This window comes from Hippocampus guttulatus, chromosome 3, assembly GCF_054856545.1.
Source record: "Hippocampus guttulatus isolate MCC_2025c chromosome 3, RoL_Hgut_1.0, whole genome shotgun sequence".
Lineage (NCBI taxonomy): Eukaryota > Metazoa > Chordata > Actinopteri > Syngnathiformes > Syngnathidae > Hippocampus > Hippocampus guttulatus.
The window spans coordinates 23,501,731-23,520,781 of record NC_141263.1 but is presented as its reverse complement, the minus strand read 5'-3'; the positions used below and the strand labels follow the sequence as shown (position 1 = coordinate 23,520,781).

The 19,051-nt window shown below is 42.0% G+C and overlaps 1 protein-coding gene across 1 annotated transcript in view; it reads left to right on the top strand.

The window, feature by feature from the left end:
* The first annotated feature begins 2,389 nt into the window (after window positions 1-2,389).
* Window positions 2,390-19,051, top strand: part of LOC147207902 (collagen and calcium-binding EGF domain-containing protein 1-like) — a 28,853-nt gene continuing 12,191 nt past the window's right edge. Inside the window, exons 1-2 of the mRNA XM_086106620.1 lie at window positions 2,390-2,698; window positions 3,909-3,989. Coding sequence (XP_085962746.1) covers window positions 2,583-2,698; window positions 3,909-3,989 — 197 coding nt within the window. The 5' untranslated portion in view covers window positions 2,390-2,582. The remainder of the gene's footprint in view (window positions 2,699-3,908; window positions 3,990-19,051) is intronic.

Below are 19,051 nucleotides of genomic sequence, written 5' to 3'. Positions count from 1 at the left end.
ATGGTTTTGTTGCCATTGGTGAATAAAGAACGTCCCTAATAATAACAGCGTTTGAAAATATTCCTTTTCACCAAACACAGCGAACTTAATGGACTCCAGTGTCAAAGGTGACAGAACAATTATTTGAGTAATGTCGCTGGGAGATAGAGAAAAAAAACCCTCAAAAACTCAGTCGACATCGTCTGTCTGGGTCATTCCATGGTCGCTCACATGTTTCACTCTTGTAGTTCTGATGTCATCAGAAATTCTCTTGCTTACTTGATTTCCTCCTTCACCTCCTCCTCCTCCGTCCCTCTTGTTTCTTCAGCCCTTTGCACTCGGCTCCATCCTTCCTTGATTTGATCCCGTCTTTTTACATCTTTAACTCCGGGAAGACAAACGACATACACTGCAGTTGCTGCTAATCCAAACAGCAGCACCTAAATTAGACACGGGGCCATTTTTGCTTCTCACGTTTTATTTCATCCTTCAAAATAAAAAAACAAAAGAAATAAAACTTCAAGTCGGAACACCCTGAGCTGAACATGGACGTCGGCTTTCCTGGTTGCAAAAAAAAAATGTTGGCGGCTCAACAGAGTTAATAACTTGCAGCTTGTTCCCAGCAACAAAGCAAACCTTGAAGAATGATGCAATAATTCCTTCTCGTTTTTGGTGTTGTTGAGCCGCTCCAAGCCATCTGTCTGCGGGAAAGTTCCAATGCGTTACCGCAGCTATATTTCACCGCAATGTACAGTGTGTGTGTGTGTACGTATGTGTTCCTTAACTATTTTTTTTTCCAAATACCAAATATCATTTTTCATTCATTTCTTTTGTTTTGTTTTAATCACAACCTCAGCATTATTCATGGTTATTTCCTGGAGCTGAAAATGAAAAAAGTGGAGAAAAAACCCCTCCATGAAAATGGAAGCGATTTCAAATGTTTGGCCCAGTGGTTTATTTGTAACATTTTATAGCTGTGTTTTATTTGACTGTCAGATTTTGAAAGCTGGAAATGTTGAGCACGACATTGTGTCGTTTTTTTTTTGGCTGCTATTCCTTTCACTCACTCATTTTAAACGACTTGTTTCATCCAGAGGTCACCCTTGGACTTTATTCCACTTGATTTCTTGATTCCTTCATTGCCTCTTTATCCAATCCTCGCTCAGTTTACACGCCAATCATTACACACAGAATAGTAATCCGAGAATAAACTTTGGTCTGGTGGTTTAATTTTACTCTTCAGTTCCAGTTTGTATTTTATTTTTTCCTGGGAGATCTTATGACAGCATGAATGGATGTTGAGCGATACGGTGTATTGCACTTTGGATCAGGTTCCACTTTAGTTACTCATTTAAAGTGACCGATTTCATTCTGATCTCACAACTTTTTGGCTTTCATCCCATGCCAAGTGTCCACAAGAGAAATAAGTATGAAGGAATGCAATGTGTCAAAATTTCTCTTGGATTAAATCATACTGCTTCCAGTAAATCGTCGGCCATCGCACAGATGTTATCAAATAACTTGATGGGGGTCTGTGTTAGCTTTGCGTATTTCATATTGATTACAGAGGACCGTTTGGTCTTTGTGTTATGTTTGTTGTTATGTTTGGCATTTTTGGTTCATTTAGAATTGTCAGTGTCATTGGTTGGCAAGTGTGTCCAACTTCGCGGACCCAATTTTCACAGACAGGCGCCCATGCGCTGAGCGCATCCTCACTTTCGTGCCCGGGACATATCTAATTTTAGACCGCGCTCTGCCTCGATAGGCGTTCCAGCGTATTCTATTGCAGGCCCACAGCGCATCTGGCAATTGGGAGACAAAAAGTGGGCTGGATGTTAGACGCGCGTGTCTTTCTCACTTTATGCAGTCACTGCTTTGAACTGACAATTGATGCTCAGTGAAATGCAAGGACAGACCCCCCCCCCCCCCCCCCCAAAAAAACTAAATTTTATTTAAATGGTCCAAATTCTTAAAAAAAAAAGACACTGATAAATATTCAATATATGTTTCATAATATATGTTTCACATCGGGTAATGAGAGGGGGAAAAAAAAAGAAAGAAAAATTGCATTCTGCAAATGCGCTGGCGCTGAGCTGGAAGTCTGCGGCTGTCGACTAGATATTGGTCAGAATGTCTCTCCCACAATAAATGAGATTTGTGGCTCTGGGAAACCTTCAGAAGGACTTAATTAAATTGACTTTGTAATTTAATTGTTACCATATTGAAGGCCATTCAATAATAGGGCCATGTTAACGACATTCGCCGTAATGAGCCAATTATTGTGCGTTGTCTTTTGTGGTGAAAGCAGCAGGAGTGTGCCTCTTCTTTTGAGGAGGAACGGGGGCGGGCTGGGGGGGAGGAATGTAAATCCAAGGGGGGGATTAGAGGCAGCGCACTGGACCGTAAAGTCCTCCTTCTCCGCCTCAGCGCGTCGAGTCAGGGTGGACTGCACAGCGCGGGAGCGACTGCTGCTCACATGCGCGCAACACCACGCTGCGGTCCCGCCGGAGGACGAAGTCTTCTTCCTCCCCCTTCTTCTGGTTTTTGGAGGTGGCACACTCATGTGAAGAAGTGAAGCAGCTTGAGGAGCATCGGTCACGGACATGGGTCACATTGATGGTGCCACTCTACTAGCGTTTGGCGCCGCCATGTGTGCGGCCCTGCTTTGCGACTCTGGTGCCGGCTCCATCAGGACCGCGCACGGGACGGACGACTCACAGTAGGTCCTCTCTCGAGACTCGTGCTTGTCAGTGAAATCATGTCCATTCTAATGGATGGACGGATGGCTGGAGAAGTGGTCGGAAAGGTCGATGGATCGATCAAAAAAATTGACAGGTGGATGGATTGATGATCGGTGATGGATAGATGAAAAGATTGACAGAAAGGTGACATGGATACAGTATGTCGATCTAGACGTGTGGATTGGCAGATGATGGATGCTTGATCTGGCGATAGATTGATCCATGAGTGGATGGATGATTGATGGATTGGCAGATGGATTCTGTTGGATGGCTGAGTAAGTTGATGGATTGCATGATTGCAGATGGATTGTCACGGACGGATGGATGGATTGAGTGCTTGAGTGATTGGTAGGTTGCTCAAGACTGGAGATGGACGGATAAATATGAATAGCGATGATACTGTAGAGGGAGAGAGAGAGAGGGATAGATGGACAAATTGATCGGTAGGTAGATGTGGATTGATTGATGGATTGATTGATTGTTTGATTCATGTTAGGTTGGTTTTTGATTGGAGATGGATAGGAATGATGGATGAATGATTGACTGATTAGTTAAACAATTGATTTCATTGATTGATTGAAGGTATGTGGATAAGTACATAAATAGAGAGGTAGATAGATATGTGGGTTGATGATAGGTGGATCGGTGAATAGGTCGGTAGGGAGGCAGATGAACGGATGGGTAGGTACTATATCTTGAAAGACTGATCAATGGGTAGATTGATAGGTTGGAAGTTGCGTTGTTAGGCAGATCTTTCCACTATTTTTCCCATAGAAAACAATGTAAAAGGACATAATTCAACTTTTTCAGCATTATGAAATCCTACAGCTGTGTATATTAAGTTAACCATTGTATATTAAGACGTTCCAAAGAATAAAACACTCTATTAACTTTAAGGACATTTAAAAAAAAAAAATTTTTTCTTCACAAAAGCAAACAGAAGTTAACCACTGTAAAAGCCGAGAATGTCCGTTGTGTCAGAGAAGGATTAGGCACAAGCACATGGTCTCTGTACTGAATGTAATATTCATTGTGGTTAATACGCGTTAAGTAACCCAATACTTGGGACATCACATGCCTCCTGGAACCAATCATTGGCCAAAATTCAATTAAATAACCAGAACAAATGCATTTTGTTTCGGAACATCATGTGGAAAAAAAATTACCTAAATCTTTTTGATTCCTCAGCGCCAAGTGCCCGGACGATAAAATCATAACCGTGGAGTATCCCTGCGTCCAAGCTGGAGGGAAGAGCAGCATCTGCTTCAGGTAAGGTACCCTGATAGTTTTGTTTGGGGGTTTTTCTCGATAGCATCCTGAGCTAGCATTTTCAGAACCTTCCTCCCCACCACCCCCAAACAGTGTACATACTCCCACTAAAAACAAAACAAAACAAAACATGGAAATAAGTAAATAAATAAGCAAAAATGCCCAAATACAGAGTGGCTTTGAAAAAGTCCACTTGGAAGACATTAATATGATCGTAATTCATGTGCAACTTGCAAGATGCGTTTGACAACATCATGTCCATTTTTTTCCCCAACTTCCTGTTCACTTAATATTTGACAGCAGAGGATGTGATACGTTACTTTTATTGCCCTCGTCTCACACAGGAAGAATCCAGAAAACTCTGCAAACTCCTCTTTTTGAGGGCATGATCCACCCACGTTGCACATAGTCTATAAAGATTATTTAGTATGTGTAACCTGTTTCAATCTGCATTAGTTGTATGAAAGCCCTTTATCAGTTGTGTGTTAGCCACTGACTCGCTGTTTGCTAACCATGTAGCTTTGTGACGGGTTATATTTGTTGTGTGCTAATGCTGCTTTAGCTGCGTGAAATGTTCTATTTGCTGTGTGTTAGCCACTAGCCTGCTAAAAATAAGGGCCATAGTATTCGATTTTTTTAGCTATTTGCTAATCATATAGCTGCCTAGCCTCTGGTCAATCACTATGTGCTAGTTGTGTGAAACTTGTCAGTTGTGTATTGGCCACTGGTGGCTAATGTTTAGTTTAATTTTACTGTTTACTTACTATGTACCTGTTTGACAGGCAGAGTTAGTTGTGTGCTAAAGATTAAGCCCTTCTTTAATTGAGTGAAAGGTTTTGTTAGCTGTGTTGGATGAGCTAACACTAGCTTGACAAATTAAACAAACAACAGCGACAAAAAGAAGCGAAAAATGAAAATGCCCATATTTTGCAATTATTTTAACTGTTTGCTAACCACGTAGCTATGTGTTAGCCTCTGATAGCTATGTGGTAATAATTTAGCACCACAATAACCATTATCTCAAAATTGAACATCGATAAATTAGATAGGTGTACGAGTATTTGACATTGAACAGTATTCTTTTCTGTTTCCTGATCTGTGGTTCTCATCACACTTCTTCCTGGCAGTGCAGTGTAAAAATAGGCAGAATCGAGAATTCAATGCAGATTTATGTCAGAATGACGAGCAAATAGATCTTCCCACACGCCAGGGGAACACGTCAGCGGCTCCTTTTATTGTTTAGACAAGTTCCCCTTGAAGGAAAAACTGGCTGGCGTTTAGTCGGGATGCTCTCACAGTCGCGGTCGAACTGCATCTTGTTTGCTTACTTGGCTCGTTGAAAGACATACGACTCCACGGGAGGCAGTTTTACATGAAGATGGATGCATCTTGTTATTTTTTCCCCCCTCTTGGATCAAATTGTCCCTTTTTAAAAAAAATGAACTCACATCTGATGGGTTGATATGGATTCATTACAGGCCTTTTTTTAACTGGCTGAAACCAGGAGCACACACCAAATGGAACAATGTAGAAAAAGAAAAACCAAACCAGAAAAAATGAGATTAATCTTTTTTCATGGTCTAAAATATACAACTTTTTACATTTATTTTGTTGGCACTCGCTAAATGAGTCACTTCTCTGATCAAACTAGTATTATTCCATCATGCAGCTCAGGATACTCAAATCATATCAAGGCTGGGTTTAGGAAAAGATTGCAGATGGCATTCTGAAACAGCAGGTGGCGTTGTAAGCCATAACCATCAGGTCATTTGACCCAATCAGAAGCTAGGAAAAAAAAATCATTCACTAAACAGGCAATATAACTTCAAGGGAAAATCAGGATATTCAAATGTTTTCCTTTCATTACAGTGCCTTTTTTTTGGTTAACTTGTCAATCAATATGCTCAAATAGGAAGCCTCGATAGTTTTTACAAGGCTTTCGCAACATCCTACCATGCGTGCTCGGATGTGCTAACACTAGACACTTGTCAGTAGAACATACACAAAACGGTGGCGACATGTTTCGGGGTTACGAGCAGGCCACTCAACACGTTCACATAAGTTATTCTCAGGAATATCTCCAGAGAGAAAAAAAAATGAGTGTAGAGTGAAGCCGTTAAACTGCATTTGACTCGGTCCTGGTGAGTCCAATCATCGCTCGAAGCGCCGGATGTATTTTTCTGTGCGAATGCCGTTGACGTGTTAAGCATTTAGAAGCGGAGGGCCTGGCTGCTGTCCAACCAGTCGGGCTAATTGCGCCACTTATGGCGCTTCCATTACCGTCGCCGACAAGTTCTCTCGACTTTGGATGATTACATGACACATTCTGTCATGTGGTACGGCTGCTGTGTGGTTCCACACGGCTGAAGTTGGAGTCAAAATCAATCAAGTAATTTACCTCAAGATGGCGCCGTAGTTGACAGCCCTCTGCGGCAGTTCTGCTTTTTTTTTTTTGTTGTTGTTGTTTTTGTCTTTTGTTTTGTCATATGGTGTTTGTTGTCCTTCATGTGGACCCGTTGTGGACAGTTTTCAGTGTTTTGGGCATGATATGCCTCGAAGGAGAAGAATAGTTGGCTTGATGGTTTATGGTCTTGGCAGTACCCGTGAACCAGCACTGATTTTGAGAGGGTGGAATGTCGGCGAGATTTGTGTGTTGCCACTTGACAGCCCCCGGGGTTGTTTTTTGTGCCTGAAATCGACAGCGATTTTGTGCCTGTAATGTCAGCACTGTTGGACAGTCTGTCTTGGTGCGGCTGGATGATGGATGGCTGCTGGAAGCGAGGATGAGGAGAGAGGAGAGTCGGCGGGGAGCGCGGATGCGTATTTGGACCAGAGAGTCGGCGCTTGGAATTGAAGCGGATTTACATGGAACAGGAGAAGTGAACCCATCTCTTTTTTTCATCAATGGACACTACAGCTTCTTGTTTACTTTCAAACTTAGCTTGAGGCAGACATGTGCATGTTTTGAGCATGACATCTCTAGAACAATTCTCTTTGTTTTATGAATACTTTGACAATTCTTTTATTTTTTTTTTTTTTTACTATTTGCATTGAATTTCTGTCCGTAACCCAAATGAATAGCAGTGGATTACTGTATTAAGGGAGGAATACAAAGAGATGGCAATAATTAATGCAGACCGGGCGTAGTAAATCAAAAACACTCGATGTTGTGGACTAGCCGCATGTTGCAGTCTACCAGAATCAATGTCACATGATGTACGATCATCTTTAATGATAAGAATACTCCATACTTGAATTCATCTGGGACACTGTTTGTGTGCTGCTGCTGCTGCTCCTTTGGCGAGCAACAAAGTTTAAATTGATTTACTCTTTGTTTTTAACCGCACGTGAAGAAATGTATGTATTGGCACTGATCTCTTTTCTTTTAGGAGTGCAAGATCAACCGTTTTTACATTTTTTTCTAGAAAATGAGAAAATGAAGACTGCGGACCAACGTAACTGTAATTGTTTTATAGTCTGAAATTTTCGGATAGATCTTTATTGTTACTGTTGCAGGTACAATGTTAGGCATCTCACCACCTGCAGCATTGAGTTGAAAAACATATCTATAAAAATCTGCATTCTATCAAAAGACACTTGATAAAGTTTTACATTTTTTGTCCAAGACCCACCCAAAATGGCTCCACGTCCCACTTTTGGATTCCGACCCCCAATTGAGAATCACTGTTCGAATACCTTTACTGAAAATGTTACCGGTAGAGTACCGTATTTTCCACACTATACGGCACACCTAAAAGCATTCAATTTTCTCAAAAGCCGACAGTGCGCCTTATAATCCGACGCGCCTCATATATGGACCAGTGTTCGGATTTCTTGGATGTAGCATTTTAAATGTTCTGTAAAGCGCGTTGTTTCAGCTTCAGCGGTTGTGAAAGCACTATATAAATAAACCGGTATTGTATTGTATTCTCTTTAGCGTAGCTCCATCTAGTGGATGCATAACGCAACCGCCGCCACTATTGTAGTGTCTATTCTATCCACTTTATAATGTGGTGCACCCCCCAGATGAAAACACTTTTAAAATAGGCCATTCATTGAAGGTGCGCCTTATACTCTGAAGCGCCTTATAGTGTGGAAAATACGGTACTTAAACTTATGCCCACCCCCAAAAAAGCGTGAGATTTGAACTAGAGTATGGATGTAAAGTGTGTCGTAAAGCTTCACCCTTTGTGTATTTTGTATTTTAATTTGATCCCCCCACTTTAGGGAACTTGATTCTCATGCTATCGAGCTGCGAATGTCCGCCTTTGCGGCACTCTCAAGTGTTTTGACAGATCTCCTAAATCAAAATCCAATGTTATTGTCCCCAAGGAGTTTTCGCAGCGTCAAACAAGATCGAAGGCCCCTGCAACCCGCTGACAAAATGACCACTACATCCCACCTTCTGCGGTTTGCTCACAGCAACGAATTTTTTTAACATTCTCATTGTTGTGTTTTTTTTCTCGCTCGTATTACCCGTTCTTGGCAATAGGCCACTAGTGTGCATGTTGAGTCTCTCTCCAAATGTTTTAAATTGTCAGGATGATGACGTTACATTTTTTTTTTTTTGGGTGTGTATGTGTGGCTAAATGCTCTCAGCTGTGGAAAGCTCTCACGATTGAAGAGAACAACATGACAACAAGCGCTTTTGTTTGAAATGACGCACCCTAAAAGTAGACCCCGCACACATGGAGTAATTGAAGACAGCATAAACACGTTAAGATTTAAGTTTGAAGTGGAGTCGGACGTCTCGCAGCTGTGAAGAGTAAGTGTGATGGCAGTATGCTGCTGCAACAAACAGGTGAATAAACAAAACAAAACAACCCCCCACGCCCAAATAAAAAAAAATGGAGGACAACATGGAACAAAATTGTACATGGAAGTCAAGGGCCGACAATAATGGCAAATAATGATGGAGTTAGTGGAAATGAATGAATGATTTAATTGACAATTTGTTTCCACGATAGGATATAAATATTTTTATAGTCTTTATAATGATTACATTCTGTACGGGGGACAAATAAGCAACTTATCACCTATGGATGTAGTAAGGTACAAGAACAAGGACTTCTTCAGCCTGATTATTATGAATGCAATGTACATACAGTACAAAAGTCACACTAGGAAGTTTTCACTTCAGAAAGGCGTAACATGCAGGCAGGGCAGAATGTCAGAATGCCAGGGGGGCAGTTTTAAGTTTAACACCTGCCACTTACTTCTCCTGTCTTGTTGCAGTGAAAGCAAGGTCGCTCTTGGAATAATATTAAATAAACTATGAGTAAAATGAACAAAATGAATTCATTTAGCCATTCCTTTATTAAAATTGGTTAATGGTTTATTCACTTTTCTTTTTGTTTTGATTTTTAATTCAATAGCTCTTTTAAAAATTGGCTATTTTATTTGTGTTGGTAAGAAATCAAATGCATGGATACTTTGGAAAGAAATCATTTTACATGTGTAGAGTACACTTTGTAATTAGTGATTTAAATTATGAATTATCCCCAAACAGGATATGGAGTCTAGAAAATGGATGGCTGGTGTGATAAATAAATTCCAAGAATAAAATAATGAATGAGAACAAAATTGTATGCATAAAATAACCTTCTTTTACATACACAGTTTTTAAACCTCATCTATGAATGACTGGGAGCACATAGAATTTCTGTGTTGGAGGTGTGCCTTTAAGGGGCGTGGCCTAATGAGGTTCAGGAGCTGGAGTCTGTTTGTGTCCTAGAGCAGCTCCTTGCAAGTGATTTCCATTTGTGTCTTCGAGTTCGTGTCTCGTTCAATAAGCGGCTAAAAGTTTATCGCGACGGGCTCTCATTGCCCACATGCTCAATTTTTTTCCCACTTCGCTCGGCTCATTTAATTAATGTTGCTTGAAAGCTAAAATGACTGCGCTCACAAGTCGCTTTGGATGAGAAACAACAGACATTTGGATCTCTTAACGACCTCTAAAGAGCCTCTTCTTGTTCGGGACTTGGGCGACGCAAGATTGACATTACACTCTAACCGCAACCACTTCCTGTCTTGACTCATTAGGGCGCCCGTGCAGGGTTTCCCTCCCATGAACATGGCCAGGAAGCGTTCCCATGCAAGTGAAGTCTGGACTGTGTCGCCATCAGGGATACTTTAGATTCATTCACATTCACGTCCGTGTAGGAATGTCTGCCAGGAGTTTCCAGCCTAAAGGAAGGATTCTGTGCTCGCTGTGCATGTGCTTTGCGAGCTTGCGTGAGTGTGTGTGTTGGCGTATCCAACTACTTACATGTGCCGTTTAAGATTTTTGATGAGCAGTCAGCAATTGTTATCGACAATGTTGTTTTTTTCCCCAGGAATAATGTACTTTCTTCTCTGTGGCTCATTTTATACCATAAACCTCAGGCCGATATTTCTCTCAACATGACATATAATACTCCAAATACAGTATGTCCACTTTCTCTCATTCGTGTCTATTTCCACTCATAAATGACCAAAAACAACCTCTCTTCGATCCTATCAGTTTTCTTTCCCACATGTAAAGTGTCAAAATGTCAAAACTGAACATGGTTCACAGACCACAGGGCTGAAAGGTTCTAAAAGCACCTTTGTCTTGTTTGCGGTCTGTCTTGTTCTAGTAATCACGATTCAGGGAGTGCAAACCAAAAAATGTTTAAAACTACGATCATGACAGGGACAATCAAGCAGGCTACAGTATGACATCTGAGACAACTGAGCATGCTTAAAGGGGACATGTTGATCAAATTTACCTCCTGTGAAAAGATGTGTTGCTAGCTGCATACAAGTCTGCCACCCACAAGCTAATTGGGCACAGGCTAACCACGTACAAGCTAACTGCGTACAAGCTAACCGCATATGTACTCATACGTGCGAAACGGACCGTCTTATCTTATCGAACACCAGATGTACTGTTGTTGCCAATTAATTTTTTTCGCTCACAGCGACATCAAACCACATCAGAGAAATGAAAGCGCCTTTGTCTTCGCTTAACTTGGCCCTTGACAAATGTAGGTGGAACACAGCGTTTGATGAAAACTTGGCTTCTATTCTGCACTCGAACAATCACCATTCTTGACGGACGATCTTCAAATGTTGAGTGTTAGTTAATATCTGAGGAAGTAATTGGAAACAGCTGTGTGGAATGCATTGTGGTTGTTTATTACCATCCATTTTGTTGTTGTCTTTTATTGTGTTTTATATTTGAACGAATATCAGTTCCAAGTGGTCGAGGTAGCTTGGGTTCTTAGCTTAGCTTTGAACTGATCTTCCACATTGTTCATCACATATATGACTTATTGTCCTATTGCCTGTAAACCCGCCTTGGCAGAGGTGATAAATAGCAGAAAACCCAACTGAAGCAAAACAAAGAAACTTTTTGCTATCTCTGTGGTGATTGTGGTCTTTTCCAAACATTTATCTCTTAATTTAGTGACCGTACAACCTATTATCGTGACCACTTGCGTGCTCATTGTTTTGTGCGTAAAGTACCCTGGGAAACACCAATGCGGTCGGTGAATGTTGTTATCGTTGGCTCAGTTTTCAGACTTTGAGTGCATTTTGGATTGGGACTCCTTTTGTGTTTTAGTAACCCATAGTAGGTAAATAATTTAAAGGTGACATTTACCTTTTTCTATTGATTATATACAAAGTGGTTGTCAGGAATCGCTACCCAGCCATCAAGTGTAAAATTAGACAACCAAGTTCAACATTTTTTGAGGTGCATAGCTCTAAAATGATGTCGGTGAGCAAGCCTGGTTTGCCAAATTGTGTCACAATTCAGGTTTATTGCCATAATATCCTGTCTGAAATCATGTCAATGCCAAAAGCTAAGCAGAGCTGCATTGAGTTTTGTTGGATGCGCACATTTTCACTAGAAGACCACGTTAGCTTCTGATAAAATGCAGACGTGGTTGCTGGCTGTCGACGTGGGAGTGGGCTTCGGGTGAGGTGGGTATGTCTGCTGCTTGTGTCACATTCATTGACACGCATGTGAAGTGCTGCCTCCACCAATGGAAATACAATCCATGCTTTTACTGTCATTATGGGCCTCGTATTTCTCTCTTCAGACACAGTGCTGCTCGAAAACAAGTAGTAGCTATGCGTCTCGTCACAATAATCGAGCTCTGCCCTGGTTGTCGTAATGAAAGTAATACACGGCGTTGGGGCTGCTGCAGTGGCTCATTTACATGAGGCAGGACTACCTCTTAAAAAGTAGCTATTTTCAAAGGTGCTGGAAAATAGAATGGCGAGTGTGATGTCATTCTTAATCCTTGGTGTATTTTGGTGGAATCCGTGCTCAGAAGGACAGACCCAAATTGGTCCGTATCAAAAAAGTAACAACTTGAGTAACCATCCCGATTATAAGACAGTTTTAAACTGTAGGAAAAATGCTGAATAGGTCATTTTCAGGTGGTTTGTTATGTAGAAACAAGCATTTTTCATGTCTTGTGAATGACTCTTTTTTTTTTTTTTTTGGGTGGTTAGTGGTGGCTAACCTCAAATGTTCCTCAGAGACGGGGACAAAGTGGGCACCGATACTTTATCTCCAGTTCCACAACTTCCTGTCCCCTAGCGCTCTGATGTGTCAGGACAGAAACACAATCCAGACGTCCTAGTAGCCGCGGCGTTAACGTCGGGTCAGGTGGGGTAAACGGTGAGCTTCGCAAGTGTCACACTTGCGCTAAGCAGATGAGGTCATCAGAGGTTGTCGGTCAGGCGTAAATCTCGTCCTTTGGGATGAAGTGTCGAGGGCTGCAGGCAAAGTATACATGCCCTCTTGACTTTAGTCCCCATCAATAACACGCAGGGAAAACAAAACCAGAGTGGCTCCAAGACATCCGCCAAGGTTGAATTAGAGTTGTTTGGTTCAGTGCCAAAGTATAAAACCTCTGACGTTTGAATGGATTTATGCACTTTCGATCCATAGTGGATATACTAGTAGCCAGTTGTCGCAGGGGCCTTAAGCCTAACTACCATTCACACTCACATCCACACTTACTGTATGGACAATTAAGTGCCAACAATGAACCTAACGTGCGTATTTTTGGAGTGTGGGAGGAAGCAGCTAAACCTGGAGAAAACTGACATGCCGCTTACCCACCATGCAGCCAAGATTCCTGCATTATCCACTGAGAAATTATGACCAAAAATGAAAGGTCCCAGCATTTGTATTTTTTGAATTTTTTTTATTTCGAGGTAGTATCAGAAACCACTTTCAGAATCAGAATCAGAATCGCCTTTGTTCTGATTGTTTACAATACAAGAATATCTGAGGACGCTACCCCTTGGTGCCTACATATACAAATGTTGCTTGCCAAGGCATTAAAATGAATCAAAATAAGGATAGTAGGAAAACATGATCTATATTCTGTCTTATTTCATCTATTTTGTAGAAGTACCGAAATGTACATGAGAACAATAAACAAAATGGGTGAAAAGAGTGAGCAGTTGTTGCACGTTATGTGAATGAAATTATATTGTACTGAAATTCAAGCTTTATAGACAGAAGATCAGCGAATACCTCACATCATTTGTCACTGTTCTATATAAACTGCACTGATATGGAATGGCGGGGGAGGGGGGGGTATATTTGACCTGGCATTTTCCTGCCTTTAGAATCAGAATCAGAATCATCTGATTGATGATTTAGAGTGTCAAAAGTCATTTTTTTTTCACCGGCTTTAAGTTTTTGCCTTTTCTAGGTCATTTTTCTGAAGAAATTTCACTGACACGGAAAGCTGGAATACATTTTACTTGATCTGTCTACCTTTGGAGGTGGTATCACTGGCCACTTTACACTGACCCTTAAAAGTTGCCTTTTTCTTCCCTTTTGGGGGTTGCTTCTCTATGTAAGCGGCACCACCACGGAACCAACCTGGCATTATTCTGCCTTTGGATGTCATATCAGAAGTCACGTTGACATTGCCTATAAATTGTGCTTATTTCTACCTACGTGTGTGTGTGTATGTGTGTGTGTGTGTGTGTGTGTGTGTTTGGTGGGGTTGTGAATTGGCCTTCCGCCTTGGGAGGTAGTATCAGACGACCCTTTTACAATGCCTGTAAAAATGTTTTCGTCTACCGTTTTTTTTTTTCGGGTCAACGATTTAAAACTGCACTGACACATAATTGGGGAAACAAAGTCGACCCCAAAATCTGTCTTTGGATTTCGTAGCAGTAGCCCCTTTTATGCTGTCTGTTAAATCCATGTATGATTCTTACCTTTTTTTTCATGTCAATTCCTACCTTTGTGGTATAATATCAGAATCGTCTCTCAGACTGGTCGTGAAAGACGGCATATTTCTGCCTTAGTTTGAGTTGCTCTTCGACACGGAACAGTAAATGTGACCTGGGAATTTTTCGGCTTTGGAGTTTGTATTAGAAGGCTCTTAGACAAACCATATAAAAGTCAGACATTTCCACTATTTAAAGTAATGTCACATCTTGGATTCTCCGGTCTTGAAATGATCCCTGTAAAGTCACAGAGGCAAGATGAAAACTGCTCCCAAATTCATAACAGATATTCTTGTTCATAAAAGTGACGCGTCACTGAACTTTAGGGCATCACTAAGGGAGACCGTGACAAATGCACCAAGTGTGTGTATGTGTTTGCTTTTTATCACGCCGATAAAGTGGGATGATTCCACACAGAAGACACCCGACCCCCCTTTACTCGCCTCCTTTGTTTTATGGCGTTACACTTGGCTTTCACTTCCACTCTGAGCTCGTAAACACGCACACATCGGCGTCCATTCATGTCTAGTAGCAAAATGAGAGCAATTGTAATGAGGCTTTGCAGAAGGTCTAGTGGGGGGGGGGGAGGGGGGGTCTCCACGGTAGATTAGAATGTAAACAAACAGAGCTAATGAGTTGTCCAGCTCAGCAAACCGCGCTGGGGGCAAGACAGGCGAACAAGACATTTGAAGCGTAAACAGAAAAGATAAAATGACATGAAGACCAGCGATGAGTGACAGGCCAACTGGATGCAGAATGACGAATGAAAGATTTCACACCCGCGACCCGCACACGGATAAGCAGTTCAGAAAATGAAAGAGTCAGTAAAGTTCATCTCCAAACCTTTGAGTTAGCTCATTCCCTCTGTTCTCATAACAAATAAGAAACAAAGCCCCCCCCCACCCCCCTCCCCGCACTGTAAACAGTTGGCAAACAGAGGGCGTTTTCGATCCAAAATGGTGTGTCGCTACTGTCTGATGGTGGATTGGCTCATTACAACTCCTCAGCTGCTGGTAATTTAAAGGGGGTGGGGGGGGGGGGGCATCAGACGCAAATCAGTCCCCAAAGGAAAAAAAAAAACCAAACAACATAACACAAACTTGGCGGTGAATGGTTTGATTCCAATGGACTTTAGAAGTTATTTTTGGCATTTAATGAATTAAAATTATCTTTATGCATACAATCTGTTTCAATTATTCTTCTAAAACACACTGCGCACAACCAGCAGGATCGTTTTCCATTTTCACATTCCAAACATCCCAAACATACGACATCAAACCGCGAAACAGTTTGTGTTTTGCATTTGTTTTGTTGCTTTTTGTCCTTTGTTGTTTGTTGTTACTTCGTGTGGACCCGATGTGGACTGTTTTCAGCGTTTTTATCCATGACAGTCGTAAAAAAGAGAAGAATCTGTGCTTGGTGCTTACGCCCTCTCGGCAACACGTGTGTACCATCACTGATTTTCATTGGGAGGAATGTCGGCGCTATTCGACTGTCACTGCCGGTTAGCCCCAACGTGCTGCTTTTTTGCGCCTGTTATGGGCAGCGTTTTTCACAGACCCATTTTGTTTGGCGGAGATGTTGGCGCTGTTGGACAGTCTGCGCTGGTGCGGTTGGATGGATGGCTTGTGGAGCCGAGGATGAGGAGAGAGGAGTGTCGGCGCTGAGCGTGGATGCGTATTTGGAATTGAGAGTCGCCGCTTGGAATTGAAACGGATTTACATGGGATAGGAGAAGTGAACCAATCTCTTTTTTCATCAATGGACGCTACAGCTTCTTGTTTACTTCCAAACTTGGCTTGTAGCAGACGTGTGCACAATTTGAGCATGATGTCTCTGATCCACTGACAAAAGGACACTTGGATTCTTTCCTCTTTCATCTAGGACTGCTTCCAAGGACAAATAGCAGCCGCGGCTAAGGTCAGCTTGTTTACGATCTTGCGTGTTCATGTCAATGATGTCAGAGACGGGATGGGGTAGGATGAAATCCATCTCAGCGTGCACAGGTGACACACGTGCTTCTGTCCACAGTGAACAGAAACTCACAGAGAGGCAGAGGAGTTGGCGTGAGAGGTGGTGGACAATAAGAAAGGGTGGACGTTTCAAGAAATGTTTGCAATCATGAAAAACTGTATTGGAAACAATTGTAGCCACACCTTCATCACCTTCATCATCGCAACTAAGTTGGCGCACTTTCTCTCCCCACCCCAAAAGTTTTTTTATGGCAAATTTTTAAATCCATGCACCATCTTCCGTTTTGTCATTTTGTGGCACAGGAATGCAAATAAAAAGTAGACGATGAGTGACAGATTAATGGCGAAGGTGGAACGAGACGAGGGGAAGTAAAAGAGAAGCAACTCAAAACTCTGGGGGGATGCCGTCATCAACGTCTGGTGCAGAAATCCGAAAACAAAGCCAACGAAAGTGAAATAAAATGAAACATTGACAGCATTCAAGAGATTTGTTGTGTCAGGCTGCCGTTCCGTTTGTTGGATTGGACAACCCCCCCCCCACCCCCCACCAACCCCCCTCCACCAACGGCGAGTATCTTTGTTTCATCTGGATGAAGAAATCCCTCATGCTTCCAGACTACTTTCATTCTTGCATTCCCAAAGCCGACACGTCACCTACTTTGTGTGTATCCGCTTGTCTCTTGTTTCTTAATGGGCCCTTTGTTCATCACAAGGTTACGAGAGCTTTGGATTTTTCATTATAATGTTTTTTGGTTTTTTTTTTTGGCTTTTGTTATTAAACTTCAGTTTGTTTTCGTTTGTTTTTTTAGAATGGGTTTACGAGTCTGTATTCGTTTTTAGTTTTTGGATTGCTTTGTTTTAGATTTAGCATTAGTTTTATGGATATAATATCCTATTCTAGACCACGGGGTCTCCAGGTCCGGTCCTTAGCCCTAACACACCTGATTCAAATGAGGGGTTGTTCATTTGGGTGTGCAACGTTCTTTTTTCCACACTGGTCTTTGTCGATGAGGTCCCAAATCATTTTTCTCACACTTGCTTGATTTCTCTTGAATGGATTCCTCCTTCCTCCCGACCATTCTCCAGATCTTTTGACAGGGCCCTTTGTGTTGAATTTTCTGTCTTTAATGGAATATTTGTCTTGGTAGGCGTTGTAGACTAGAGGAGTGTGACCCCCAACAACACACACACACACAAAAACAACAGTCATCTTTTTCTGATTAGTGTGCACCTGAACACCCCTCTGGGAAACCACCGTAGCCGCCTTTTTTTTTTAAACAATGTGGTCTTCATTAGCTGTGTTCAGGCTGTCAGTGTGTATCCATCAACACAACAAATCAGCAGGCCAATAAAACACACTGTAACTACGCTGCTGCCATTCTATTGTTTGCCTTTTGCAAGCAAATTGGGGCACTCGTCTCAAAGTGTCGTGTAACACAAGTGCACACACTGTGCTAGAATTTGAGAATGCGTGGCTTCAAATATTACACATTAGCTTAGCCTGTCGCTGAAGTGTCATGGCCCACAGTCTCTGCTTTGCTGCAGCGTTACATTTTCTCCCTGCCTTCAGTTTTCTCTCCACAGTCTCCATTTAGCTGCAACCCCCCGCTTCTTGTTACGCTCTGTCTACTCTTACATAAAATTTCTATAACATTTGAATCAATATGTTTGTAAAGGCAAAATAAGCGGACATGCTAACATTAGCAAATGTCATGAGCCTTCATTTCTTGACTTCAACATTTTTGTTTTGCTTTTTTGGTGTGTTTTTATTACTAACACCACCACAGATGGGTACCTGTTACTTTTACTTGGTATGAGTGCTTCACGTGTGGGCAATTGTGTGTGAGTGTGTGTGTGTGTGCTTGAGCGTTTCATAAATGTGAGTGTTTCACTCGTGTGTGAGAGCGGGCTTCACTAGTGTAAGAGTGTTTAAGTGGAGTTTGAGAGTGTTTCAATGTGTTAAGTGAATTCCCTTGGGGGAAATTGTAGCTTGTTTTGTGTATCCCCCCCCCCCCCCCCCCCCACACACACATGTTTCCATGTGAGCACGCTTGTCTGTCAAGGTACGATGTCAACACAGCAATTCCCAGCAGACAAAGACCATCATGTGTGTGTGTGTGTGTGTGTGTGTGATAGTAAGATGCTCAGAGGGTCACCGATGCCAAATTCTTGCGGTGACACCAAGCCCTCTGTGGGGTCAGGCGCACATTCCAAATGCTCATCATCTCCGAGGAAGTCCCACTCACTCATTCTCGCCACTTCTCACTTCAAATTTGGCTGCTTTTATGGGGGCTTTGGTTTTTTTTTTCTTCAGGTGATCTCTGCTGCATGCGCCACATGCATGGATCTGCTACACTAATCGATAAGTGTAATCCTGTGGAAGTACAGTGCATGCTTTTGCTGATTTCTTTTTTTTTCCCCTTCATCCGAATGTCCACTGTGGGCAGTATATCAGCCAAGGGCACATTGGCCTCACACTCCTGAAATTCAGCATTCGAATTCTGGCGGGCTGGTGATGAAGTGATGCCTCCATCAGTGAAAATACAATCCAAGCTTTCACCGTCTTCTTTTGTACTCGTAACTGTTTTTCATGTAGATCTTTTCACCGAGAGGATTCAAAAGCTTTATATAACAATACAGGGTGTCTGAAAAATCCTTTGACAATTTTTTTTTTTTGAGGCATGATTTAACATTTGACAGCTTGGCTGAGCAGTTTGTGTCAGGATATCATTCCTTTGCCCACGGCAAAGCAATTGACATTGGAGCAACATTGCAAAATTGCAGTCTGGCAAGAAGTATTTCTCTCCCAATTATACCTGAAATGAAATACTGTCGAAACAAAGGAAGTGCATAGTGACTT